Raw genomic sequence first — 27,776 nt, forward strand, 5'->3', positions numbered from 1 at the left:
AAAGTCATTGTTTAAAATTGTGTATTTTCTTACCAGCAGATTGTATTGATCAGGGCATTGCACAATACTTTCTTCACCCTTGTACCGTTCCTCTTCATTTAATGGCCTAACCCTGCTCAGGTGTGAAGTGTGAAATACATAAACGGCACAGAAGCCTAGAACCCTAACGTCTGTGTTCAGTATGTTCAGAGATTACTATGGATTGTACCTGAATGATGTTTGACTCAACCCGCCTTCACCATTCACAATGGCTTTGTAGTTACACTTGATACATATTTGTTTATGTGGACTCTTTTGAATTTGTAATCATGCTATGATGTTGGAAGACACTTATCCTAAATAGGAATGCCCTTTTCAAGTTCTAAGCACTGACATGAAAGCCTAGAAAGCATTGCTGGCTGATCACACATGGTGATTCCAAAATGCTAAGGAGGGATATGTATTAAATATTCATTTATTTAGCCTGAAATTAAAATGCATTTATTCATATTTTCAAATTCTATTGTATGTACTATACGGCACAAGTGGAACTGGGGAAGAAAAAAGGAGACGCTAAAGCAGTTATCTTTAGTATGAGCATGTGCAGGGGAGCCCCTTGTAGACTCAACTATGCTTACAATGTGTAGTATTTAAAATACAGCTTAGTACTGAGACAAGGTAATTGAATGACAGGATAATTGTTAGTTACTGGGACTGTCTGTGTCCCAAGTGAGGGGAAGTATACTTTTGATCTATTTAGGTCTATGGAATATACAAAGAACCACATGCACTATTCCCTTCCCTAAATGAAAAGAACTGCAAGATAGAGAAGTTAATGTTTATATGAGGAGATGATAGTCCTTTTTCCCATACGATTTTACTTTATATTCTCTAAGTCTTAAAACCAGTATGTGATGGTGGCCTGTAAGCATTTGTCTGTGTGTGCGTGTATGTGTGTGTGTGTGTGTGTCTGTGTGAGTGTGTGTTTGTGTACCAGGAAGTGCTGACCTCTGTGCAATGGATCCTCTGTCTTTTCCTCTTTCTGAAGGCATGCCACTGACACACAGGTGCTCATGACGTGTCATGGCCATTGAGATTCTCCCCCCTCCACAATATGCAAACACCACAGCCCTACACTGTTTGATGTGGAAACACACACAATATATCCCACCAACCTGCGGAGAAATCTCAAGGAGAGGTGTCAAATAGTGTGCTCTGTGGAATGGTGGTAGTAGAGAGAATTTTTGATATGGGTCCAACATTATGCCATGGGACTCCAACTAAAAGAGATTTGAGAGCTATGATAGATTATGCACAAATCCATGTCAAATATGTGTTTGAATAGCTGTGTTTGAGAGTTAGATGAATTGCTTTTCAGTGCTGGTGAGGTGGTTATTGCAGTTTAAAGCTAGAGTTTCCTGAATGATGAGATTAAGTACCTCATGTTTTTGTGTCCAGCATTTTTAATTGTTATACACAATGTCATTCTTTTTGTCCACTTCATCTTGCATATCAGACTCTAACTTTATTCAGAGCATATCTGAAATTTATTTTAGAATTCACTCTAAATTCCAAGTCATTTTCACTACCAAGAACAACCAAGTATTTAACTATACTCCAGTTATATACAGTATGCTGTATTAACAGTGTTTACTCATCCTTGATTTTTATAACAACTTGAAAACAAGCATATATTGGATTTTGTCATTGAAAAGATTGATAGTAGGACTAGAGAAGTGATGAGTATCTTAGCTGACTGGAAATTGTTTTTCCACATTCCACCAATGTTAAAGGAGGTGAGGACCTTGCTACAGGTCACAATAACAGTAGACAGAGCAGAAGAGTTATGTTTTAACTTGATTCTACTTCATTCATCACAGTATTTAAATTTGCATGCTTGCCTGAAATTGGAAACTGATACACCTACTTGCCTACCAGGTAGTTTTTTAGACACAATGTTTAAATATTTAATATTTAATGCAACTTTTATAGTAGTTTTACAGTGTTTAAGTGTAGGTAAAGAAGACACCATAAATGTGTTTATAGGAAAATTAACCATATATTTGTATATTAAAATATAATATCTTTTCTGTTAGGATAATATAACTACTATTGGTAAATTGTATCATATTGCTGCATTTGCAAGCATTTATTTGGCCTTTATATCCAAACCACAAAATAACTAATTATGAGGAGTTTGTATGTTAAAAAGAAAACAGTCAATCAAACAAACAAACAAACAAATATAAAACAATAATATAGTAAAGTGCCTTTAAAATGAAGACATAATTCCAATTATACCGTAATCAAAAGTCTACGGGTTCAGCCATTCGTTTTATAGCTGATACTATCTGAGTGACATGTGAAGAGACCAATCAAATCCTTCTCTCCAACAAACTGGCTTCATAAAATGGTTCATAAAACACGAAACTTCCTGTAAACCGTCCCACAATAAAATTTAAATCCAAAGCATCCAAAATCGTAAGAATTTGTTTCTATCGTTGTTATGAACCTTAATAAAATAACCATCAAACACGCCTTTACGCTTCACGTGATTTCATGTTATTGGCTACAAAGAATGACACGTCAAAACAGATGCTTAGTCTTAACACTTTTTTGCTCAATGTACCCGTCTGTAAGAACAAGCTTAATATTTAACAGTCCATTATATGTGTAGCATGATAAACTGAGCTCGAAGCATTCGACATCCTTAATCCACTCCCCCATTCATATCTTCCCACCCTCTCCTCTTGCCGTACTATTAACGGGACAATGTTTACCATGGTCGGTTGCTAGCATCATTCTGCCTGATAGAAGTATCGGGAATCGCCAAGTTCGGTGGAGCTCCTAAGTGCTAGACGGAACTGAATTAGGGTAACGTTTCAACTTGTTACAATTTGCGTCGTTATTTCGTAGAAGATACACTGTATTCACTGTTCTGCTAATGTTACATATATCAAGTATCCGTTTTCAAAGCCAAAGAACTGAAACGCTGTAAATAGCTCACGATTTGCTATTCCGTTTCAGAGGCCATTTCATATACGTCTACGTTATTACTGTGTCGTAATGTCATGGTTAATAGAAATTAACATTTTACAGTTATTTTTCCTTGTCTAACGCTGTTTTTTACTTGGCAAAACTACGAATGCATATAAGCAAAGCTGCAGAACAGTCTGCCTTCCAAGTTACTGGTTTGAGATGTAGCTATATCCGCTATGACATGCACTATTAGTGAATTCTAGCTGATGTCACATGACACAGCCTGCTTCTGAAAATGAGCCCTCAGGGCTACTTCAATTAAAAAAAAAAAAAGATTTAGAATTAAAGTGTGTACACTAAACTCTTGCTTTTGACTAAATGTTGTAACCCTGGGTACATTCGTTGGTGTGATTATTCCACACAGTCCTTGAAGTTCCAGTCGGGCTTAGACTACAGCGCATATATGATCAGTCTCGGGCAGACCTTTGGTTTGTTTTTTTTCTCATAAATGTTTTTGCCTACGTTTGTGCATCAGAGTTGTCCTGCAGTATTTCTATTTTGTTGTATATAAGCCTTTCTTCATTTACCAGTCCCAATTACTGAGCTTTTTGTACATTCCTGTTCACTAGATTAAATTCAGTTGATTGTTTTTAGGTGCTTTGACGGGTGTAAAATGTTGATTTATGGAACTTCTTCCTCATATGTGCTTAGCTGGCTCTCACCATGTATGGGCCTTTCAAATGAATGAAATCAGCTCAGATGTGACAGAAGTAGAACTTTAGTGAAATAAACGGCCTCCCCTTTCACAGGATGTCTCAAGAGCAGAGGGCCGTGGAGCGTGCCAGAAAGGCCTTTTGTACTGGCCGAACCAAACCACTGCAGTATCGCATTGACCAGCTCAAGAACCTGCAGCGCTTCATTGTGGAGCGGCAGAAGGAAATAGCCGATGCCCTCAAAAAGGACCTCAATAAGGTGGGATGCCCCCAGACTGCTGGTTACATTGGCATCACACAGAAAAGGTGTACAGAATTCAACTCAGTACAGTTTATTGTCATTCATATATGTACAGCTGTGTACAGTACAACAAAATGTGAGAACATATCCATAATGGATTCATATTATAGCTTATGTTATTTGGCTACAGAGTAGTTCTGTAAAAGTTTGGCATGTGTGCTAATATTAGCATTTGCAATTTTCTGTGTGGGCTTCTCTCTTGTCAGAGTGAGTTTGGCACCCCCCTTTATGAGACAATGGGGCTGGAGGGGGAGATCAGTCTGGCCGTGAGCAAGCTGGCGGAATGGGCTGCCCCTCGACCAGCCACTAAAAACCTTCTAACCGTTTCCGATGAGGTGTACATCCAACCTGAGCCTCTGGGAGTGGTGCTGATTATCGGTGCCTGGAACTACCCATGGGCTGTCACCCTTCAGCCCCTCATTGGTGCCATAGCAGCAGGTGCATTTTATGCTTATGTCAGCTGACAATGCTGGGTGTCAATTGAGTGTTACGGTGCCAGGCATGGCATGATATAAGACAAAACCAGGCCATTCCTGGTCTGAAATATACACAGATCTCAATACTCTGCAATCTGATACACTGTGTTTTTCTCAAAAGACAGCATGCTGAGATGTAGGATTTTGTCAGTTCATTTATGCTGTTTAATCTGCGTGTTTATCTTGGCTGGCATACTGATGGCCATCCTTGGCAAACACAAATCATGTGCCTTTATCAGCATCATGTATAATATGAGTGAATTCTACTTTGGTGGAACATTAGGGATCAGACATAGTGAAAGTTTACCACCTTTTCAACAACCTTTCTTTTTGATGAATCTGATGTCTTTTAAACTGAAACTATAACATAAATTAATCTAGAGAGTAGAATATGTTCTCTTTACTATTAGCGGTTATCTAGTGATATTTTCTGATGGTCTTCCTCTGTTGGGTTTATGCATTCTCATCCAAGCCATGTGCATGCATGCATCCAAATTGCAGAGAATCAATGAAAAGGAACTTGGCCCTGAGTGGCACTGCACTTTGTCCCAGTCCTCTGGAAAAGCTATTTGCTAAGAGAACATAGTACATTATAGATTCCCTCCCTATAGCTGTTATCATTGTTAGGTTAGAAGCAGAGTCAGTGCCCTCTTAGTCATTAATCTCTATGTGCTAAGGTTCACAATGATACACGAGAATGTTGTAGGCTTATCAGGCAAAATATCTGATCTTGTAAGGGTTGGTGCCAGGCTGAGGCCCCCTCCAGCCACCAGAGGGAGGCCTTGAGTCAGGCATGCCACTAATTAGGCTTAATAACCAACAGCTGGGCTAGACCTTATATAAGCCCAGTGAGCCAGTCCTTCAGTGCTGGGTCTTTGCCATAGTTCTGAGCCAAGCGCCTAACCGGTAACTTGAGGTATTGAGGTCTATGAGCCCGCATGCTACACCTCACTTCTTGTCTGTGAGGGTGTTTGTGTTTTTACATGTCCACTCCCCTCTCCAGTTTTTCCTCTCGAGTCTGTCTCTCTCCCGAGGCTTCCCTTAGCCATTCAGGTTCCTCCCTGTTTTCTGGTTTTGTTTGGGAAGTTTTAGTTTGGTTTTCCCCAGTGCATCGGGGTTGCCATTTCCCGTGGCGTCCTTTGTTCTCCTTTTTTCCACGCTCAGTGTGGTGTTTAGTTTTTTTCCTTTTGTTTTATCTGATCCAAGCTCTAGCAGTTCTGCACCATTCTTAGAGTGTGGTTGCTCACCCAGTAGGCTGTTGGTGTCATCACCTAGCTAACCTGGGTTTGAGCCCACCTTACAGAAAGACCCAGCCATGGACCCAGTTCAACAGTTAGATCTGGAACAAGTAAAGGTGGCTCTGACTAGTCAGGGGGTGACTGTTGGTTATGAGCAGGACTTGCAACAGATCCTCTCTCAGTTGCAGGCCCTGACAGACCTCCTGACATGAACACCAGTGCCTCTGGCTGACCCTAGTCAGGAGGCTGCTGGGGCTGCAGGAGGTTGTAGGAGGTTCCTCCTTCAATGCTCACTGGCTTTTGAGCAGCAGCCATCTCTGTTCCCCAAAGAGCGAACAAAGGTGGCATACATCATCTCCCTTCTGACTGGGTTGGCTCTGGCATGGGCTACCCTGGTCTGGGAGCACCAAACTGATGTATGTTCCACTGCAGCAGAATTTGCTGCTGCCCTTAAGTTGACTTTCAACCATCCAGTCACTGGAGGGGAGATGATTTCCTGTCTCCTTAATACATGTCAGGGGAAAAGATAATGCGATTGAATTCCGCACTGTGGCAGCTGAGAGTGGATGGAGTGATGGCTCATCCTCAGCGAGGACCTTAAAGATGAACAGATCCACTGTGATACCTCCCGCCTCTCTCGACGACCTGATCAATCTGGTCTTGCGTAATGACAATCGTGTGTGGCAGAGGCGCAGAGATCAGAGATCAGTCGAGGCTCTCGTGGAGCTCTGTGCACCCTTAGCCCTGTTCATGTGCATGGCAAGCAGGAGGAGTCCAGGGGGAGTCCAGAGCCCAGCCAGATCCTAACTGTTCTGCACACAGGCCCAACATTGTTAGAGCATGGTTGCTCACCCAGCCCACCTTACAGATCTCAAAATAAGGCCATGTTTTATGAGCCAGCAGGATGAACTTTACTTTTCATGGTCAGAAAATTCTTAGATTGGCATTTTCTCATCACTGTGTCAAACTAAGTGTCACAAAATATGTTATGTTCTCATCCTAAAAGTTAGCTTGCCTTTGACAACAATTCAAATCATCAGTACTCTTTACCACCATAATAATCCTCTCAAGTAGTTTACATGCTATTATGTAGTATAGAGGCTATCGTCCATATACCTTTTACATTTGTTATGTATAGTTTTATTGCATTAAGATTTTAATGTAAATCTTTGACATATTCACTGATTAAGTTTTGTTGCATGCTCACAATATGTGCTTAACTTTTAGGTAATGCTGCTGTTATTAAGCCATCCGAGGTGTGTGTTCACACTTCCAAAGTGATGGGGGCGCTCCTGCCATTGTACATTGACAAGGTTAGATATCATTAATCACTGTAATTAGGTTTATGTACTGGAAAACACTATTTCATGAAAATAGTGAAGTCTGATTCGCACTAGAGGGTTCTCTGATCACAAACATTTTTTAAAATGTGTATTCATGACAGCTTGGTGACCTGCTTTATTTAAGGATGTAGTGATCCAATACAAAAGAATGACAAAGATCTTAGAACATTGAAGTCTCTGAAATTATTATTATTATTATTATTATTATTATTATTATTATTATTATTATTGCCTGATTCAAAACTTTTAAGTCTTGCATGCTATGAAATAGACCACTGGACACTGAGATTTGACATGTTTATGAAATAGATGGTGGACAACATAAGCTAGCTGGCTTGCGAGTAAGTGGATGTTAGTGGAATGGGGAGATGGTGCTTAATAAATAGTTATGTGTGATGTTTCTTTAGCAATTTGGGGATGTCAAAAGGATAGGCAGCCATTTCTGCACAATCTTAAGTCATCATTATTCACCATAGTTCAGAAATTGCACTTTTTCCATACTTTAAACCTTTATTGAGAACTTATTTACCTGTGGTTATGTAGTAATCTCTAGCAATTTAAATCTTGAAAGTGGATCTTTAGCTGTTGTCTAGCCTTTCAACTTTAATATTGTAACTTCTTTGGTGTGTTTGTAAAGTTTTTAAATTACTCCTATGGAGTATTTCAGGAAAGCAGAAGCTCAATACTTCATATGGTCATCACATGACCAACCCAAACGTTTTCAGAACCACCACTGATGGTTCCCTTCTTTTACTGATGTTTGTTTGCTGCATTCATAGTTCAGCTCTTTGTCAGTGATGTCAAGTAATGGACACATGCTTTGTGATTGTGATGGTGGTTGTTTCAGGAGGTTTACCCAGTTGTTACGGGTGGAGTCCAAGAGACCCAGGAACTGCTGCAGCACCGTTTTGATTACATCTTCTACACAGGCAACTGCACGGTGGGCAAGGTGATCATGGAGGCTGCCGCCAAGCACTTAACACCTGTTACCCTGGAGCTTGGTGGAAAGAGCCCCTGCTATATTGATAAGAACTGTGATATTACCATTGCCTGCCGGTGAGTGCAATCAAGCCAGGTGAATCGACATGTAGGTTAGATATAAATGTTTTAAAACATTAATAAATGCTTCATTACTGTCAGAGATTTTTGTGTCAAGTATTAATGTAAGTATTTTTGATAACATTTGTTATTAGTTGTAATTAATACATTTTTTTATTCAGACTTGTTAGTAAAACCATTAATGAATTACTATAGATTGAATGTGCTTATTATATAATTGTAACCTTTTTTGTACAAGGTAAAAATATGTTTGTTTTCTTTTATTACAGCCGTATTGCTTGGGGAAAGTACACAAACTGTGGTCAGACTTGCATTGCCCCAGACTATATCCTCTGTGACCCCAGCATCCAAGACAGAATTATTGAAGAGATCAAGAAGAGTGTAAAGGTATCTTTATCCAATTTCAAAACAAATATATCTTTCACATCAGAAGGAAAGTTTAATGTTGTCACTTCACATTAATTGCGAAAGTGAATTTAATAACTACTTCTTCATTTTGGTGGGTTTCATATCTCCAAGGAATTCTACACTGAAGATCCCAAAACCTGCTCAGACTATGGACGCATCATCAACAAGCGCCACTTCAAGAGAGTGATGACACTGCTAGAAGACAGCACCATAGCTATGGGAGGACAGAATGATGAGTCAGAGTGTTACATTGGTAAATACACTGGGCTTTTATGCCAGCGCTTAGTCTGTACAGCAGCATGTTCAAATGCTGCACTGTGTGAATTAGCTTCAGCAGAAATCACAACAAATATCAATAACTATTTCAAAATAAGAGACATATTCATATTTTCATACTATGCAAACATGTTGCTTTTAATTGATCTGCTTTAAAAATGGTCATGAACTGGTCTAAAACTGGTCTAAAATTGTCATAATCTGGCTGTGCTTACCCCACGCAGCCCCAACAGTCTTAAAGGATGTAAAGCCAGGGGCAAAGGTCATGCAGGAGGAGATCTTTGGGCCGGTGCTTCCCATTCTGTGCATAGGAAATGTGGACGAGGCCATTGACTTTATCAACCAGAGGGAGAAACCCCTGGCTCTCTATATCTTCAGCTCAGACAACAAGGTAAATAAATTCCCTATAAAGGTGAAACTTTAACTGAAATAAGTATTTAAGGGACCAGATAAGCTTCTTCATGATTATTTGTTAGTGTAATGCAACACAACCACTGAGACACTCGCAGTAAATCTTTACTGAAGAATGTCACAAACAGGCCAAGGTCAAAACCACCATAAGATGGAAACAGGGATATTCAAAGGGATGAACCAGGGACAAAAAGGCAGTCAAAACCAGAAAGTAAAATACAACCAGGCAAACATACAAAAAGAGCAAATAAAAAACAACAAAAACAAGAACAGCAAATACTTAGTAACTCATAACAAGAACATGATAACAAGCAGTATATATAGGCAGTGGAAATTAGAAACAGGTGATGAGGATCTGGAAAGCAATGTCTGAGGGTTGAGCTCCACTTGACTCTCCAGAAGATTATGGGAATTTTATTTCAGAGCTGCAAGGCCATGGAGTGGAGTGACAGTTAGCAAATACACAAGTCCATAATCAGTGGCAGACAGAATTTTTGGTAAAACTGAAAAATGTCATATGGTTATTGTAACACTGTAGGGAGGCAGAGGCAGGATGCCTAGGCGAGCTCTGTTGTGTATGCACAGAGTTTATTGAACACACAACAAACAAGAATCAAACACAAAACACTCTACTGAATGATAGCAAAACAAAACACTAGAAACGACAATATGACATAAAACACAACATACAACTGCAGGCCTAATCGAGTGGGCTGAAGAACAGCATAAGTCTAGTTAAACACAGACAACAAACAACAGTAAAACAGGGCTTTAAATATGTGTGTTAACAAGGAACATAACTATAGGTGTGACAGGATCAATGAACATGCTAGACAGACAGACACACACACACACACACACACACACACAGGGAAGGGCCTAGGAGGAGGGGGCCATACCATGACAATTATGATTCTCTCCTAAAATTTGTAGTACTAGAAGCACATTTAAAAGCCTAAATTAACCTTTAAATGGTCTGCTTATCTCACCGTATTAAAAACCTGTTAAACCATAAGCCCTAAAAAAAGGCTTTTCAAAATTGTCTTTACAGATCCCCAATTGTGGCTTTACACAGCTGTATAAGGTCTAGGTCAGGTCTAATAAAGTTGTTGTTTGCTTCAAAACTACAATTTTTTCTCATATTCTGTTTTAGCTGATCAAGCATATGATCACAGAGACCTCTAGTGGAGGGGTACTAGCCAATGACTGCTTGGTCCATTTCTCAGTCAGCTCTCTCCCTTTTGGTGGTGTTGGTGAGCAAAAATTATATACCCTTAAATTGCATATAACCGCAGAATGCCTCAGCATTGTTTCAGCAGCTACTCTAAACTTATGTTATTGTTGCAGTTCAAACCATGTTTGACCATGTTTTTATATTAACATAATTTCCCTATAATGCCAGTCCTCTCAGTTTCAGCTAGTGCATTGCATTAAGAAAGCCACTGTGTTTGTGGCTCTCCCTGCAGGCAACAGTGGGATGGGCAGCTACCACGGCAAGTTCAGCTTCGACCAGCTGAGTCACCTGCGTGGCTGCCTCATCAAGCAGCTAAAGATGGAGGGCATGAACAAGATGCGCTACCCGCCACACACGGCCAAGAAGCTCAGCTGGGCTCGCTTCTTCATCCTGAACCAGGTGGAACTGAGCAAGCTGGGCCGCTGGGCTCTCTTTGCTCTGCTTGCTGTTGTTGTTGCTGTGATACTGCAGGTAAGAGCTATCCCTGCTGCATGATAATCAGATAATGGCACAATCCTCATAATTTTATACACCATTATATGTCACTATATTCTCATATATATATATATGTGTGTGTGTGTGTGTGTGTGTGTGTGTGTGTGTGTGTGTGTGTGTGTGTGTGTTTTAAAATAGCTGAGAATATAGTAGTATATAATGGTGTACAAAATCAGAAGAGAACCAATAATCTCTTCAATCACCCCTCCTACACACTCACAAGCACACACTCACTGAAACACTGAATGGCCAGTTTATTACAGACACTTGCTCTTTCATGATTGGACATTCCCTGTATGGAAATTAGACATGTGACCCTGGAGTGCATTATAAAATATTGTCAGCAAGTTTTCCCTGGATCAGTTTCAGTATGAATCTACATTAGAATGAGAAAATAGAGTATTCTGGGTAATGTTAAACAAGACATGGTCATCAGTGCTATGCTAGCTGGGGCCAGTATTTCAAAAACTGCCAACCTTGTGGGGTTTTCTCATGTAATGTTGCCAAGACTTTACTGAGAATGGTGTGATCAAGAGAAAAAAATCCAGCAAAAGGGGATCCTGTGGATGTGAACAACTCATTGATGATCGAAGGGGTCACAGGAGGATGTCAAGAATTGTTCTGACAAATAGGTTGCACACAAATTACAGCTGAATACAAAGCTGTTGCTTCATCTAATGTATCCGAAAGCACAACTCATTGTTCCTTTGCATAGATGGGCTATAACAGCAGACAACCAGTTTGAGTGCCATTCTGTCTAAGGGAAACAGAGAGGCAAGACTTCAGTGGGCACAAGAGTGCAAAAATTAGCTTACTGAGAAATGGAAAAACATTGCCTGGTCAGATTAATCCAAATTTCTGTTGAACCATGCTGATGGGAGGGTCAGAATTTGGTTCAAGCTGTATGAATCAACAAGCCCTGCCTTTCAGGTGTCAGCAGTTTAGGCTGGAAGAGGTGGAGTAATGCTGTGGAGAATGTTTTATTGGCACACCATGGGTCCTCCAATACCTCTGGATGGATGTTTGGATAGTAGAGCCTACCTAAACATTGTTGCTGATCAAGCTCATCCTGTCACGGCAGCTGTTTATCCAGTGACAGGAGACTTTCAGCAGGGCCATGCACCATTCCACAAGGATTGTATAGACGTGGACTGGTTCCATAACAGAAATATGATGTCAAGATTTTTTTTGCTTCCCTTACATCCACAGTACCCAGATATTCATCCTATAGAGTATCTCTGGGACGAGGTAGAATGGGCTGTTCAAAGCATGACAGTATCTCCATCTGTCCTGTGTGCATGGGCCAAGATTCCATCAGAATGATTTTACAACCTAGTGGAATCTATGACATGACAAATTGTTGTACTTCTGAAGGCCAAAGGAGGTCCAACATGCTACTAGGGCGCGGAGCAGGATGCACAGACTCCCTTGACTGTGAATAACGTTTATTGACATTGTAGACGTTTATTGACATTGTAGACGACGATGGTGGCACTCACATACAACATCTACAGTGAACATGACTAAGCGATTAACATTAGACAAAGAACACATACACTAACACGTGACTACGCATACTAGCGTTATGGCTACAGAGATCTAAATTAACACACATGTAGCGACAATGACCAACAAGGATACACACACTGACAGGGGTTTAAATAGACTGACATTCAACATTAAACTCTGTGCAAGCGTGTGCAATCCCGGGGGGCGTGGTTACAAACAGTACAAATGTGAAACCCCTGCATGTGCCGGACCGTACTATGTGACTCGTGGGGAGAGGAGCCTTCCGTGACAAACACACGTACACATATCACACAAAGAACCTTATGCTTGCCCATTTTCCTGCTTCCAACACTTCAAAACTGACTTGCTGCCTAATTTATCCCACCATATGGCAGATGCCATGGAATGAGATAATCAGTGTTATTCACTACTGATCAGTGTATTTATTTATTTCTTATTGGTGGATGCACCAATGTGGATTTTTTTTTTTTATTCTGTGATAAATAGTGTTTTTGTTATAACTGTAGTAATAAACAAGCAAGGTCTAAATTAAACAGAAGGCTTAATGTGATGGATAGATGAAAATGATCACTTGTAATAATTGTCTGACATTCCAATATCAAACCGATAACAATAAAGTAAAAACTGCAAATATGAACGATGTAGTTTACATGCAAATGAAATTTTCAATTAAAAACAGCTCATTTGCTCACACACTGATAGACCTCTGCTCTGATTACTGAAACATGTACTCTTCTTTACAGAGGTATTTTGCTGACTAAGCGAGTCAGTTGTATGCCGACAATTTCATCACCAGTCTTGAAGAAAACCACCAACCAGGATTTTGGTCACTTCGTGGTCAATGCCTATGCCTATGTGTAGCTCTGCTTCCCTGATTTAACCAGAAGTTTTAATGGGCCGTAAAACCAGACATTTTAAATAATTTGAATCTAATGAAGGAGTTCCAGTGAATTCATGGCATTCATATGAAGTTCATTCTAATTAATAATGATTTCCTCATGTGATGTTATTAGCACTTTATGATTTATTTGCTTCCATCTGTTAGCTTTTTTATATATTTTTTGCTTTCAAAATGGAATACTTTAATGAAGGAAAATATAACATTTCACAGTGATTCAGGGCTATTTACAATTTATCAACACATGATTTGCAAAATATACAGTATGCTTAAGTGAATAGGTAAGGATGTACTTTTTAAGAATAAGAGTGTGAACTTAAGAATTTTATTTTTGCCTTTAAAAGTGTTCAACAGACAGTGATTTTGTGCATAATCAATGAATTCTGGATGATCCGTTGGCTTTAGAAGCTAAAATATTTAAGGTTTCCAAAAAATGTAACACGGTATATTGAATAGTTTCCAAAACCAAGGTTAAAGTACTGAACAGTTTTGTTTTTTCTCTACTCTCTACTCAATGATTTAGTTTGTCAACTTTGTGAGTTCAGTTTGGCATGTTAAAGAAGTGGAATCACTAAAATGTTCAGTGCTGTGGCGTTTAGGACTGGGATTTTGTTTTAGAATGCTTCAGAAAGCTGAGTATTCACATAGCAGGGACCTATTAATCATTTCACTTAAAGTACTGTGAGCACTCTGGGATTGTCACTATTCACCATTCATTTCAAATTTTACATCTCCCATGTTTCAACTTTACTATCTCATTTTCATGTAAATGATTTTGGAATGATAAGTGAATTTTATGAAGTAGAATTTTTTTTTTTTTTTTACCTGTAAAATAAACCCCTTTCTGCAGAGATTAAATTGTGCAATTTGTGGTTTCATATTAAATTGTATGTCACTGATTTTAATAGCTTAGGTAAACAACCTTATTTATATGTGAAAACTTTCTTGTGTAATTTTATTGAATTACATTCAATACATTCTGAAAACACACTGTGCCAAATTTCAGCATTGCCAATACTATAATATACTGACTACAAATAATCCATGTTAATCAAGTGATGCAGCTCTTCATGTCATACTTCTACTAACATATTTCATTGTAAAATGAAAACTGACCTCCATGATTATTATTCAGTTTTAAGGCATATTATTTATAACTACTATGATTTATTCAGGATCTGGAGTGAAACTAATATGAAAGGTAACGTTTTAGTAATGAGGAATGCAGACTTTAAAACACCAAAGCGTCCCTACTGAGTCATTACACTTCAAACATAACAAAGACAAATATGACTTGCTAGGCCACTTTTCAAGCAAGAAGCACAATGACAATGATCCCTGCTGAGAGCACAGTCTAATGCTGCTTCATGCTACTTCCTCCAGTAATCCACAATATAGGATGTTGTCATTCTGGTGTTCTGCTGCTCTTCTATATTAGTTAATTCTTTGGAGAAATGTTTTCGCTTCATTGTTTTTCTTGGGTCGTAAAGTGAGATTAAACCATATCCCGGTGAGGAATGAGGAAGTAAAACCAGTTCTGCAAGCCGAAACTCGTTTCGATGAGAACATTAATCAAAGCCCCGACTGCCGTCATGTATAGTATAAAGAGTCCATATTTAATGTGTGGTTAGCTATGCATTTATGATAAAAATTACCCTTTTAATCAGAAGCCTAAAAAATCAGCGTTAATAACATGAAGACTGGAGTTTCAAATTTTTTTTTCAAAGCCCTTTTCACAAAAAAAAAAAAAAAAAAAGACAGAGAAAGAGAGAGACGGGTATATCAAAGGCACATACTTTTTGTAAGTGTAATAAGTCTGAGTGAGTGAATTAACAAAGATTGTCTACCTTGCGGCACCTGTTAACGGCTCAACATTAAGATCAAGATGATTGTCATGCTATTGTTATGCTAAGTGGAATTTTGTTGGATTAATGGATCAAAATATGGCTCCTCCTTCTCCTCGGGTAGAGGGAGATGGTGTGCAACTGAAAGTAGACTGTGACTCAAATTACAAAACCCTTTTCTCGAGACACCTTGATTCCGGAAATGTCACACAGTAACATCGCTCTACAGCTTCTGGAGGAAGATTTAAACAACAAAGCTGACGTTAGCGAGTTATTTATTCACTTAGTAGTCTTTGTTTTTGTTTTGTTTGTTTTTTTGTTTTTTTTTTCCAGAAGAAAGAGGCAAGTCAGTTTAAACATAAATCTGGGCTTTTGGGACTGTTGAGCCCGAAGCGATAAATACATTATGCCAGGTTTAGATTACAAGTTTCTGGAGCGACCGAGAAGGCGGTTTCAGTGCCCTTTGTGTTACAAGCCTATGAGAGAACCCGTACAGGTCTCCACCTGTGGACACAGGTTTTGTGATACCTGTCTACAAGAATTTCTCAGGTAGGGCTTTTTCATAGTTATCCTTAAATTTAACATTAACGCTAATTTTAAAGGTGAAAAATCCTAACGTTTTACTTAATGGTAAATATATAGACATGCACGTAAGGTGGGTATGCAAATTAACATACCTCCTTCCATTTCCCTTTACGAGTCATGTTTGTTATTGTGACACACCCCAACTCTCTAATAAACAGACTTTTAGGGGCATAATTAAGAGGCTACATTTAAAAAACAAACGACAAAACCCTTACATTTCCGTAGGCTATATAAATCGGCCAAACAACTAAAAACAGCCCTATTGGACTTAATATGATAGCTTTTAATGATTATTTATCTTGATTTAATGACTATTTATCTTGAAATATAGAAGTGCATTTTATTAAGTGTTCAACTTCCACTGCACCTGTCTACCTACAAGTATCAGTTACAAGCAGAAGCTCTTTTGACATGGTAGCACTATAGTGAATTATAGCTAAACAGGTTCATTAAGATAACTTTGAACTTTGAACTATTTCTACAGCCTGGTAGAGAAATAAATGGAAACAAAATACTTTAATAACATATCAAAATTTGAGTACTGTAACATAATTACAGACTATCACTTACTACACGAAACAGTTTTCTAATGTACTAGTGATTGAGCACTTGGTAATAACACAAACACAGCACAAGTTTTTGAAGTGACTGGTCTTGTCATAGTATCACAAAAAGTGTGTGTGTGTGTGTGTGTGTGTGTGTGTGTGTGTGTGTGTGTGTGTGTGTTTTAAACAATAACACTCACAATTCAAGCTTTGCTGCTGATGTAATCTCTATGATGGTATGTTACCAGTTTCATTTATGTTATCAGTTGACCACATGCCTCAGCATCAGTAACTGGTTTTGAAGGCTTTGGTGTGGGACCAGGTTGATTGTAAAGTTCCTGTTTCTTTGTGAAGTCATGTAACTGCTTCGCTTTTAGTGTAAACAGTCTATAAACAGAAGAACTGTTGCGTTAGTCAGTAGACAAAAAATGCCTCTTAAAGTAAGTCTCTCTCATGCGAAGAAAAATACACAGTGGGTAAAAGTACTTGACTAGTAATCAGAATGTTGCCAGTTCAAGCCCCACCACTGTCAGGTTGCTACTGTTGGGCCTGAGCAAAGAACTTAGCCCTCAACCGCTCAAGTTGTTTTCAGTCCAAATTGTAAGTTGCTTTGGATAAAAGTGTCAGGTAAATGTAATATTTTCCATCAGCATCCTCCTGGTCCATACACACAGGCTCCACAAATTAATGTAATTCATGATATAACTAACATAGCTGCAGCATGTCTAAAAACATAATTATTTAAATGGAATGGAATAAGCCTGTCTTGGGAACGACCTGACACACTGTATCCCATGTCTCACTGCTGTCTCTGTTTCTTGTTGTCTACCATAACGTTATTCAATGTTATTTTTGTACATGACAAGATACACTATATTGCCAGAAGTTTTCACTTGTCTGCCTTCACACGCACTGAGTGACAACCCAATCTTAATCCATAGGGTTTAACATGATGTCGGCCCACCCTTTGTAGCTATAGCAGCTTCAACTCTTCTGGGAAGGCTTTCCACAAGTTTTAGGAGTGTGCTTATGGGATTTTTTGACTATTCTTCCAGAAGCGCATTTGTGAGGTCAGACAATGATGTTGGACAAGAAGGCCTAGCTCACAGTCTCCACTCTAATTCATCCCAAAGGTGTTCTATCAGGTTGAGGTCAGGACTGCCTGCAGGCCAGTCAAGTTCTTCGACACCAAACTCACTCATCCATGTCTTTATGGACCTTGTTTGTGCACTGGTGCGCAGTCATGTTGGAACAGGAAGGGGCCATCCCCAAACTGTTCCCATAAAGTTGGGAGCATGAAATTGTCTAAAATCTCATGGTATGCTAAAGCATTAAAAGTTCCTTTCACTGGAAGTAAGGGGCTGAGCCCAGCTCCTGAAAAACAATCCCACATCATAATCCTTCCTCCACCAAACTTTACACTTGGCATCATGCAGTCAGACAAGTACCATTCTCCTGGCAACCACAAAACCCAGACTTGTCCACCGGATTGCCAAACGGAGAAGTGTGATTAATCAGTCCAGAGAACACGTCTCTACTGCTTAGAGTCCAGTGGCGGCGTGCTTTACACCACTGCATCTCACCATTGCATGCGCTTGGTGATGTAAGGCTTGGATACAGCTGCTCAGCCATTTAAACCAATGCCATGAAGCTCTCTACAACCTATTCTTGAGCTAACCTGAAGGCCACATGAAGTTTGGAGGTCTGTAGCGATTGACTTTGCAGAAAGTTGGCGACCTCTGTGCACTATGCACCTCGTCATCCTCTGACCCTGATTTTACATGGCCTTCCACTTCATGGCTGAGTTGCTGTCATTCTCAGTCACTTCCACTTTGTTATAATACCACTGACAGTTGACTGTGGAATATTTAGTAGTGAGGAAATTTCACGACTGGACTTGTTGCACAGGTGGCATCCTATCACGGTACCACGCTGCAATTCACTGAGCTCCTGAGAGCAACCCATTCTTTCACAAATGTTTGTAGAAGCAGTCTGCATGCCTAGGTGTTTGGTTTTATACACCTGTGGCCATGGAGGTGATTGGAACACCTGAATTAAATTATTTGGATGGGTGAGTGAATACCTTTGGCAATAGAATGTATGTGCTGGATTTAATCATTGACATAATGGTGACTGAGCAACAGGAGTGTTGTAAAAATGTTCTGGATGGCTCAGGTTTTAGGGAGACATGCCCTTTTTGTACAAAACACTGAGGTTCTTCCTGTGAAGAGAAATCTCAATGCTTGCAGCAGATTTCCAGAGAAAAATGCTTACAGGAGATGTCCAGAGCCAATTCTTAAGAAAAGTTTCAAAAGGAAAGGAAAACCTATGAGTCACAGGTATTTGGCAGTTTAAAGGCTTACTGTCTAGTGGCTCATCCAGTTAGATGGAGAAGGGCATTTTCAACAAGCCAGACATTTCCATAGGTTGTATCACACATCTATATGTTTTATGTATGAGAGAGCATTGTTTTGCTTGTGAGTGTGTGGTGGGCACATACCTATGTACAGGCACCTATTTAAACACTTAAACACAAATTTATAGGCTTAATTAGGCTAGTCAATTATCACATAGTAATAAGCTCTTTGTGTTATTTGGGGCAGATGCTGTCCCTCAACAGCAGCTGCAGACTACACCATGTTATGACCCGATCATATCTCCACAGTAGCCAGTGAAATACAGTTAGCAAGCAACAGATGTTTACTGATCCCCCCAACATTCCCATAGTAAATCCGCAGCCAGTTTAGTGCAACTTTAAATGAAACCTGTTAAGCTTGCCAGCATCATAATAGCAAGTACTGTTATGGTTGCAAGGGAAGTGCCTTAATTTAAAGCTTACAACTTCCTTGACATTCATGTTTTCTACAGTGAGGGGGTGTTTAAGTGCCCAGAAGATCAGCTGCCTCTCGACTATGCCAAAGTAAGTACATCGCCGTCAACGTCAGAGCACTGACATGCACTTCACTGGCTTGCAGAGTTAACATTTTGCAAAGAGCGTGTGGTCTTAAGGAGCAGTGGTGGTTCACACCTTCAGTTTTGAGCCAGCTCAAGTTCAGGCATGAGAGTCTCCAAAACTGTTATCCTCTATTATATAATATCACCCACTATTTATGAGTCAGAATTACATGGAATATTTGCAGTACTGTGCAAAGGTCATTGGCCACACAAGAAAAATATACGCTATTTATCTGTACAGTAAGTGTACAGATAAATAACAGATATAACATTAAAATAAACACTAATACAATAAAACATCAATGAAAATAAATATCATTATAGTAAAGAATAAGATTTTTTTTGCCACAAACACACTGAAACCCAGGTAAAACCTACAGATGGAATATAGCCTGGGCAGTACCGACCACAACCTCAACATAACCAGAGCTGTGTGGTTTCACTTGGACTGGGAAAAGAACAAAACCAGCTAAAGTCAGAAGAAAAAGCTCAGAAGAATTTGCCATGAGACCATTTTGAGCTGTAAAACTATTAAAATGAACCCAATGTAAATATAATATAATAATATAAATGTAACTATAATAATAGAAATATAAATGACAATTTTCTTAGGTGGCCTAAAACCTTTGCACAGTACTAGACAATTTAAATATAGATAAAATGTATTCTCTCCTGAATTAAAATTACACACCCACACTCCTTATGGTCCCAACTGATAATGTCCATATTGATGAGACTATAAAATGTTTTGCTCTGGATGCTCTTAATAACATCACTTTTGCATGGAAAAGGCCCAGGATTAATTGCTTTTGCTCTGCTTCTTTCTACATCAGGTGTTGAAAGCCCTTAGTGCCTTAGTGGTTATGTTATAATAACCAGATTATGCAATTGCATTGTTAGTTGTTATACTGTACATCTGCATTTGCAGCACACACTTTTGCCTGTAAGAGAGTATACTTATACAAAGTACAGAAAGTTTTCTTTGTATGTTTTTGCATATAATTTGCATATTATTGCAAAGATATTTAGTGTTGTGAAAACTGAAATGATGCATGGATGATTATTGTTGGTGCTTAGATTTTTCCAGATGTGGAGCTGGAGGAGCAGATTCTGGCTTTGCCTATACGTTGCATCCACAGTGAGGAGGGTTGCCGCTGGACAGCACAGAACAAGCAACTTCAGGTAAAACACACATATTCGTACACACACCCACCCATCCACATGCACACACACATCCAGACATGTCCATGTAGTCTTCTTGGATTAAAAACTTACCTGTGTTTAGAGGAATAAGATGAGACACGTGTATACTCACCAGTCATGTTATTAAGTTCAAGTTCAAGTTCAGGTTTGGTTTATTTGTCACATACATAGTCATACACAGTATAACTCGCAGTGAAATGGTTGAGAGTGCTCTGTCCAAACTGAGGAAAAAGAAAACAGGGGTGCATAGAGAAATATGTATTCTATATATGTACAAAAATATATTAACAATGTATGTACAATATATGTATATTATGTTTATATACAAAATGTACAATGTATATGGTTGTGTATGTATATGTACACTGTACAGAATGTACAGATCCATTTGTAAAATGACATATTTACAGTTTTTATGTTACATGGTGGAATAGAATATCTATATATATACAGTTATGTTACATGGTGGTGGTGGTCCCCACAGTTTATCAGTTTCCCTGATTCAGGGCCCGAATGGCTTGTGGGAAGAAGCTCTTATTAGAAATGTTTATTTATTGGATACAAATACAGTCAATTTATTTATATAGCCCTTTTTACAACAGATATCACAAAACATCTTTTCAAGTCCAAGCCCCCAGTGAGCAAGCCAAGGGCGACAGTGACAAGTTAAAACTTCCTAGAGCATGAGGAAGAAACCAGCATCAGACAGGGAGCAAGCTCTGTTGCCGAGTCTCTATAACATAAAAATCAATATGCACAGCAGCGGGCTAACAATAAAAAAGGTAACAAACAAGCAGCTGGCAATAATGGCTCACTGTGGGAGCAGGCTTGCATGCGATGTCTTCTAGGCACTGTACAGGCGAGCAATGCGCAGCACTAGAAGAGAGTACCTGCTTTAAATAAGAGAGAGCGAAAAAAGGCACAGCTGCCAGTTCTTAGTAATCTGGTGATTGGGAATGGAGCAAGTGTGTGTGAGTGTGTGTCAGTGAGCATGTCCCTAATTCTGGGTGCCTGATATAACGTGCCACAGACACAAAACAATAGTAACAGTTCAGTTGAGGTAAGAAATTCGGTTGCTTACAGATGTCTTAAATATGCTTTCCATGACATCATGTTTTTATTTTGCCTTTATTTTTAGGACATTGCCCAAGTAATACATTTGTGTTAAATAATTTTGGTGTTTCAGTCAATTCATGTCAGATCACTGCTGGATAAAGAGCTTGTTTTCACATTAGTACAGTAGCTAAACCTCTCATCTCTCTAATATAGGCTCACCTAGCAGTGTGTGCATATAACGTGGTGCCTTGCCCGAACCGCTGTGCCATGAAGCTGCTGCGGCGTGACCTCCCCGAGCACCTGCAGCATGACTGCACCAAGAGGAAGCTCCGCTGTGAACACTGCACTGAAGAGTTCACTGGGGAGGCACATGAGGTAAGCCAAAGAGCCACACCAACCAGTCCCCACTCTTAATTCCCCCAGTCCCTTCACAGCATTTGCACTTTAGGGGTTAATGGTGAAGTAGCAACACAGCGACATGCTTGGAGAGAAGAAAAAATGTGTAGCTACAGCTACAGCAACATGACCTCATCAAGATTTTGCAGGTATGGCAGTAAGAGCAATTTTGCTGACTTTCAGAGTGCATGAATTCCGGCAACAGGTAAAACTTTACCTGGTCCTCACCTCAACAATTTATAGGAACTGCCTTTCCTTTAATTTGATTTTTCATACAAGTCAACTTGTGTAAATTTCTATGAACTGACAATATGTTAGCTGCACACACAGAAGCAGGTTCATGCACGTAGACAAGTTGTATTTTTGATGATTCATTTTATTATTGAACAACTGCAATGCTCTCGGTCAATCCAAAATGTTAATAAACCTCAAACCTGAATATTAGTAAAGGTAAAAGTGAGGTTTTGGCTTTCTTAGGAGTATATATACGTGTGTGCATATTTATTGGACAACTATTAGTGTACAGAATTATTATGAAATTAAATGAAAAATGGAAATTTTCCCATATAATTCAATCTTGTTTATTTTCATCTGTTAAAGTGAAAATAATAAACAAACAACTTAAAATTGACAAAAACATTTCTGACATTTATAAAAAAAATTAATTGACCAATATAGCCACCCAGGGCCATTTCATTCTTCTTTCATCTTTAAGGCCTTTACTAGCTACCCATGCAGCGGAGTACTTCAATGTATGTGATGGAGCAATGTCCTGCATAAAAATCAAGGTCTTGATTTTGAGTACATCTTCAACCTAAAAAGGTCCAACTAGCTCATCTTTAATAATACCAGCCTATAGCAGTACCCCTTCTCCACCTAGATGGTGTCTGAGTCAAAGTGGAGCTCTGTGCCCATTACTGATCCAGCCACAGGCCCATCCATCTGGTCTGTCAAGAATCACTTTTGTCTAATCATTCCATACCTTGGCCATGTCTCTTAGTACTGAACACCTTGTACTCCTGGGCACTCCAGGTAGGTTGCAGTTCTGGAATATGACAACACTGGAGGATAATGGGTTCCTGGTCGCTTCATGTTTGAGTCTTCTCAAATCTTTGGCAGTTAATTTGCGTCTTTTTTTACTTAAAACGTTTCTTGCGACCATGTTGACTATTTTCAATCCATCCCCAATATCTTAATAATTTTAAGAGTTGCTGCAGTCCTTTGAAAGATTTTCTTCAATTTTTGACTTTTCAGAGTCAGTTAAGTCTCTTTTTTGGCCCATTTTGCCTGAGGAAAAGGAGCTGCCTAATACTTATGCACACCTTGATATAAGATGTTGATCTCCTTAGGCCACACCCTCCCTCTTTACACAAATACATATCACCTGATATGCTTAATTCCAATAAGTTTATACAGCATGCAGTTGGAAAACATGCATCAAGATGATGATATGGTCAAAATACTGTCTTGCCTAATAATTGTGCACACAGTGTAAAGCCATTAGACAGTTGTAGGGGGACTGTTTCTCTTATTTTTACAGTTATTTTTGCTACTTATGACACTTCAGCACCTGAAACACATTTTCTGTGCAAGTTACTTATTACTTTATTATTAAGTGTTATTACATTGAGGCCAGCTGTGGCTCATGAAGGTTTCAGTACCTTTCTCTACCCCACAGAGGCACCAGGATGTGTGTCCAGAAGAGATGCTGTACTGTGAGAATAAGTGTGGAGCTCGCGTGGCACGCAGAGTACTGGCCCAGCACACTCTATCTGAATGCCCCAAACGCAAGCTACACTGCAAGTACTGTAACAAGGAGTTCCTCTGTGACACCATTCAGGTTTGTGCGCTAAGGCAGACCTTAATATGAGGATTTGCACATGGCTTTGCACATGTCTGGCAAGATGCAGAGATGTAATCAAGCTGTAGTTATCCCAATGCATACATTTTTTAAAAGAAGAAAACATTGCTCTATAATTTAATTCTTTTTTTTAATTTGTATAAAAATTCTTGGTTTTAAACAGCATCATCAGAACCAGTGCCCACGCTTCCCAGTACTATGCCCAAACAAGTGTGGCACGCTTGGCATCGCGCGAGAGGATTTAATGGCCCACGTTAAGGAGAGCTGTGGGACGGCCATTGTGCTCTGCCCCTTTAAAGAGGCTGGCTGCAAATACAGGGTATGGATTAGGAATTCATTTACCAAACATGAGTGTGATATTACCCCCATGGGATTTGCTTAATGGATAACTGACATCTGACTAACCCACCCACAAAATATACCTGCCCTGACTTTATTACAAATATTTTAATATTAGGAAAAAAGTATAGGTGTACAATTTGAGACTGAAACCTCTCTTGTCAGAAACAAACTGTGTTAGTGTTCCTCCAACTTCACTCCATCAATTGTTAGTATCTCACTACAGTACCATATTTGGCTGAGTGTTTTAGGTGGGAGACCACTCTCAGCCTAGCAATGACATGATGTGTATAAACTCCATCAACACTTACAGTCACACCAGTACAACACCACTATCATGCTAGTGTGTTAACTGTTGTGTTAATAATGAGCCACCACCAAAAGAAATTCAGTCAGCAGTGGTCTAGTGGTCAGATTCTGACCAGTGATGAAGAGGGTAGTAGGTGCCTGACCAATTGTGCATGGCAACTGATTGGCCTAATATAGCAGTGAGTGAGTGATAGTGCCAGGTGGGAGTTTTCTAATAAAATGGGTGGTGAATGTTTTGTCTGTCTTCCTTCTCTCTCATTCCTATCTTCCCACTCTCTTTCTTGCTAGTGTTCCAAGCCTGCGGTGGCCCGTCACCTAGAAGAGGCCACCCACTCCCACCTAAACTTACTGTGTGGTCTAGTAAGTCGGCAGAGGCTCGAGCTGAGGGATCTCCGACGTCGTGTGGAGGAACTTTCTGGAAGTGAAGATGGCACTCTGCTCTGGAAAATCTCTGATTACACCAGTCACCTTCGGGATGCCAGGAGCAGGACCAGTGGTATCTTGGAGCTCTTTAGTTCCCCTTTTTACTCCCATCGCTATGGGTACCACCTCCAAGTGTCTGCCTTCCCTAATGGGAATGGCAGTGGCGAGGGATCCCACTTGTCTGTCTATGTCAGAATTCTACCAGGCGAATATGATGGGCTGCTGGAATGGCCCTTCCCTTACCGTGTCACTTTCTCACTGCTGGACCAGAGTGACCCAGCGCTCTCTAAGCCCCAGAACATCACAGAGAGCTTTAGCCCAGATCCAACTTGGAAGAACTTCCAGAGGCCACAGCCTGGGGCAACGGGAAGTGTCTGCAGAAGCAGTCTGGATGAGAGCTTGCTTGGGTTTGGCTACCCCAAGTTCATCTCCCATGAGCAGATGAAGAAAAGGAACTACATCAGGGATAATGCTATCTTCATCAAAGCCTCTGTAGAAGTGGTCCAGAGAATAATTAATTGAACTGAACTTGAAGTATATAGGATTTAAATAAAATGTCCTTAATATCTTCCTTTGTATAACTGTTTGTCCTAGCATGCCTATATTTTTAATGAGAGAATGGCAGAGACTGGTAGAGAAAAAGGTAGAGGAAAGTTAACAGGGACAGATTTGAAAACAATGGACAAACTTTTAAAAAAATGCAGAAAACAATTGTAGTTTTGAGCCACTTACTCATCAAAAATGGAAATCCAAGTCCTTAATAGGATGAGTCTAATAAAACAATTGGTAACGCTTTACTGAAGGGCACTGCTTAGAAAGCTAAATGACACCTACATAAGCCCCTCATAAAAACTGACTTGTACAGAAACATTTATAAATTCTTATGCCAACAAGAATAAGATGTCATAAAAGCTGCTTTTGCCAAGTTTGTCAAGTTGACATAAGGACTTCAGAAAAGGACTTCAGGACTTCAGAAAGATGCTCTGTAGCATCTCCTGTACTGTTGTAACAATGACATTAAAAAAAAAAAATGTTTTGACATTGACAGTTTATAAAGTTATGTTCAAAAACACTATGGGAATGAAAATATGCTGGCTCAAAATAGAATTGACATTTTCCAAAACAGGAAAATGTGTTCCAATCACTATAATTATGATTCAATTCAAAAAGGTTATATTCAGTCATAACTGAATGATAACTGTGCTCAGTCAACCTTTGAGACTTTTCAAAACTAAGAAAAAACATTGATGTTTGCTGAGGAAAGTAGGTGCACATGAAAAACAAAGCATATAGCATGTCAAGGAAAAACATGGATTATACCCAGCTGGAAGTCACTTATGAGAAATTGTTATTTAATGTAACAATACTTTTACTTGAGTAGAAATTGGCTATTGTTCTTACCTCTGATCAGACTTATATTTTCAGATATATAAAGTTGGTGGTCAGTATGTCTTTCCTTTGCATTTGTGTATTGCATGTTGTCATGTAGTTAAGTAACTTGGCCTTGTACAGTACTATGTTCAACATCTATTATAAATGTAAATAAAATTCACTTAATAGTAGCAAAAGGTAGCACTCAAACCATAAGCAAGACATCATAAATACTTTATTTCAGATGAAAAAATGCTGTGCACACCAGCGCTGCTGCTTCTCTATGTTTCCAATGTCTTAATTTTCGACCACGACCGTCTCCAGTCTTGTTGGTCATTTTCTTTATTGGATTAGCAGTACTCCCCTTCCACTACTGCTGCTTTTGCTTCTTCTGTGCATTAAGTTACATATGGCCGGATTTCATTGACAGCGCTTGTCCATACACAGACTTACCAGTAGAGTAGTAGCAGAGTAAGCTGCTACCCCTTTGACTTTCACCACATTGCAGACAACTCCAGGTGCTGCTAGCCACATACTTTTACTATTAAAGTGTCTTTTCTAGTCTGGTAAGACTGTTTTCTGACATGCCCTTTTCATTGTGATAGTGGCAGCAAAGAGGGAGCGAGAGGCAAAGGAAAGTTTGAAGTCTTTATTTTCCATGACTTGACTAAACAATTCAAAAACAAGCAAGCTGCAAGGCAGTGGTAAGCAAACAAAAGAAACAGTTTTGTGCAGGAAGACAGCTCAGCGGAAAATGGTAGGCAACATGCAGCGCCGACGGTGGGACTGTGGGCTTATATAGCTAGAGGAAAAAAAGTGGGAGAAATAATGAACAGGTGTGCACTCTCTAATAGGCAAGAGATTGGGACCGGTGCATGAGCTGTGTGTGAGTAAGTCAGCCAAGGACATGAAAAACTTCCGGTAAATCTTCCAGTGTGTATGCTACGCAGTTGCTTGTTTTCCAGAAGACTAATGGGCTTTTGGCTACATGTTGCAGTGAATTAGTATGCTGTGCTTGGTTGAGTTACTTTTACAGCAGCCATTGTTATGGTGTCTAGCTGGGGACAGTATGACTAGGATAACTAGCCTGGTTTCCACTGTTCTTGTTGGCTAACTGTTTAGCTGCTAGCTTCTTTGCCATCTGAAGTGATGCACATTTCACTCATCATTGCTTGACATCTATCAAAAGTGAGGGACTCCCTTTGCTGGATCACAGGAGGGGGGCATAATTCTAAGCTAATACCATAGAATGATCAGACTGTACATCTGAACTTTTTAGCCTTATTCCAAATGTTTCTAGAAGAAGCAATCTGTTCTTGAGATTGAGCTTTGTGGTCTGGATTAAATTCTCAATACTCTGAATAGTTAGAAGGTTCTCCAACCCTCTCTGCAATTTCTGATGACCTAAAATTTAGGAGGCTTCCAGTCTGACTAAGGATTAAGACAGAAAATCAATTCCCACCCAACAGAATTAGGGACAATCTTTCTCGAGGCCATCAATTTAGGGTTTAAAAAAAAAAACCAAAAAAAAAACAAACAAAAAAAAAAA

The 27,776-nt window shown here is 39.5% G+C and overlaps 2 protein-coding genes across 3 annotated transcripts; both read left to right on the forward strand.

Moving 5' to 3' along the window:
• The first annotated feature begins 2,597 nt into the window (after positions 1-2,597).
• On the forward strand, positions 2,598-14,198 carry aldh3a2b (aldehyde dehydrogenase 3 family, member A2b). 2 transcript variants are annotated; one of them, XM_027019314.3, is made up of 11 exons: positions 2,598-2,853; positions 3,768-3,930; positions 4,179-4,410; positions 6,914-6,999; positions 7,877-8,085; positions 8,358-8,475; positions 8,608-8,749; positions 8,997-9,163; positions 10,337-10,436; positions 10,650-10,888; positions 13,186-14,198. In XM_027019314.3, exons 2-11 carry the CDS (start codon positions 3,769-3,771, stop codon positions 13,201-13,203), a joined length of 1,473 nt encoding a protein of 490 aa, XP_026875115.2. In that variant the 5' UTR covers positions 2,598-2,853; position 3,768; the 3' UTR covers positions 13,204-14,198. The 2 variants fall into 2 exon arrangements, with proteins under 2 accessions (XP_026875115.2, XP_081575781.1); XM_081719655.1 differs by lacking the exons at positions 2,598-2,853; positions 4,179-4,410 and having other exon boundaries at positions 3,795-3,930.
• Positions 14,199-15,342: 1,144 nt separating this feature from the next.
• On the forward strand, positions 15,343-26,438 carry traf4b (tnf receptor-associated factor 4b). The gene is made up of 7 exons (XM_027019302.3): positions 15,343-15,733; positions 19,183-19,234; positions 20,347-20,451; positions 21,742-21,903; positions 23,603-23,764; positions 23,949-24,104; positions 24,722-26,438. Exons 1-7 carry the CDS (start codon positions 15,591-15,593, stop codon positions 25,376-25,378), a joined length of 1,437 nt encoding a protein of 478 aa, XP_026875103.2. The 5' UTR covers positions 15,343-15,590; the 3' UTR covers positions 25,379-26,438.
• The last annotated feature ends 1,338 nt before the right edge of the window (positions 26,439-27,776 follow it).

The sequence above is a fragment of the Electrophorus electricus genome, chromosome 8 (genome assembly GCF_041902795.1).
Source record: "Electrophorus electricus isolate QZ-2024a chromosome 8, ASM4190279v1, whole genome shotgun sequence".
NCBI lineage: Eukaryota > Metazoa > Chordata > Actinopteri > Gymnotiformes > Gymnotidae > Electrophorus > Electrophorus electricus.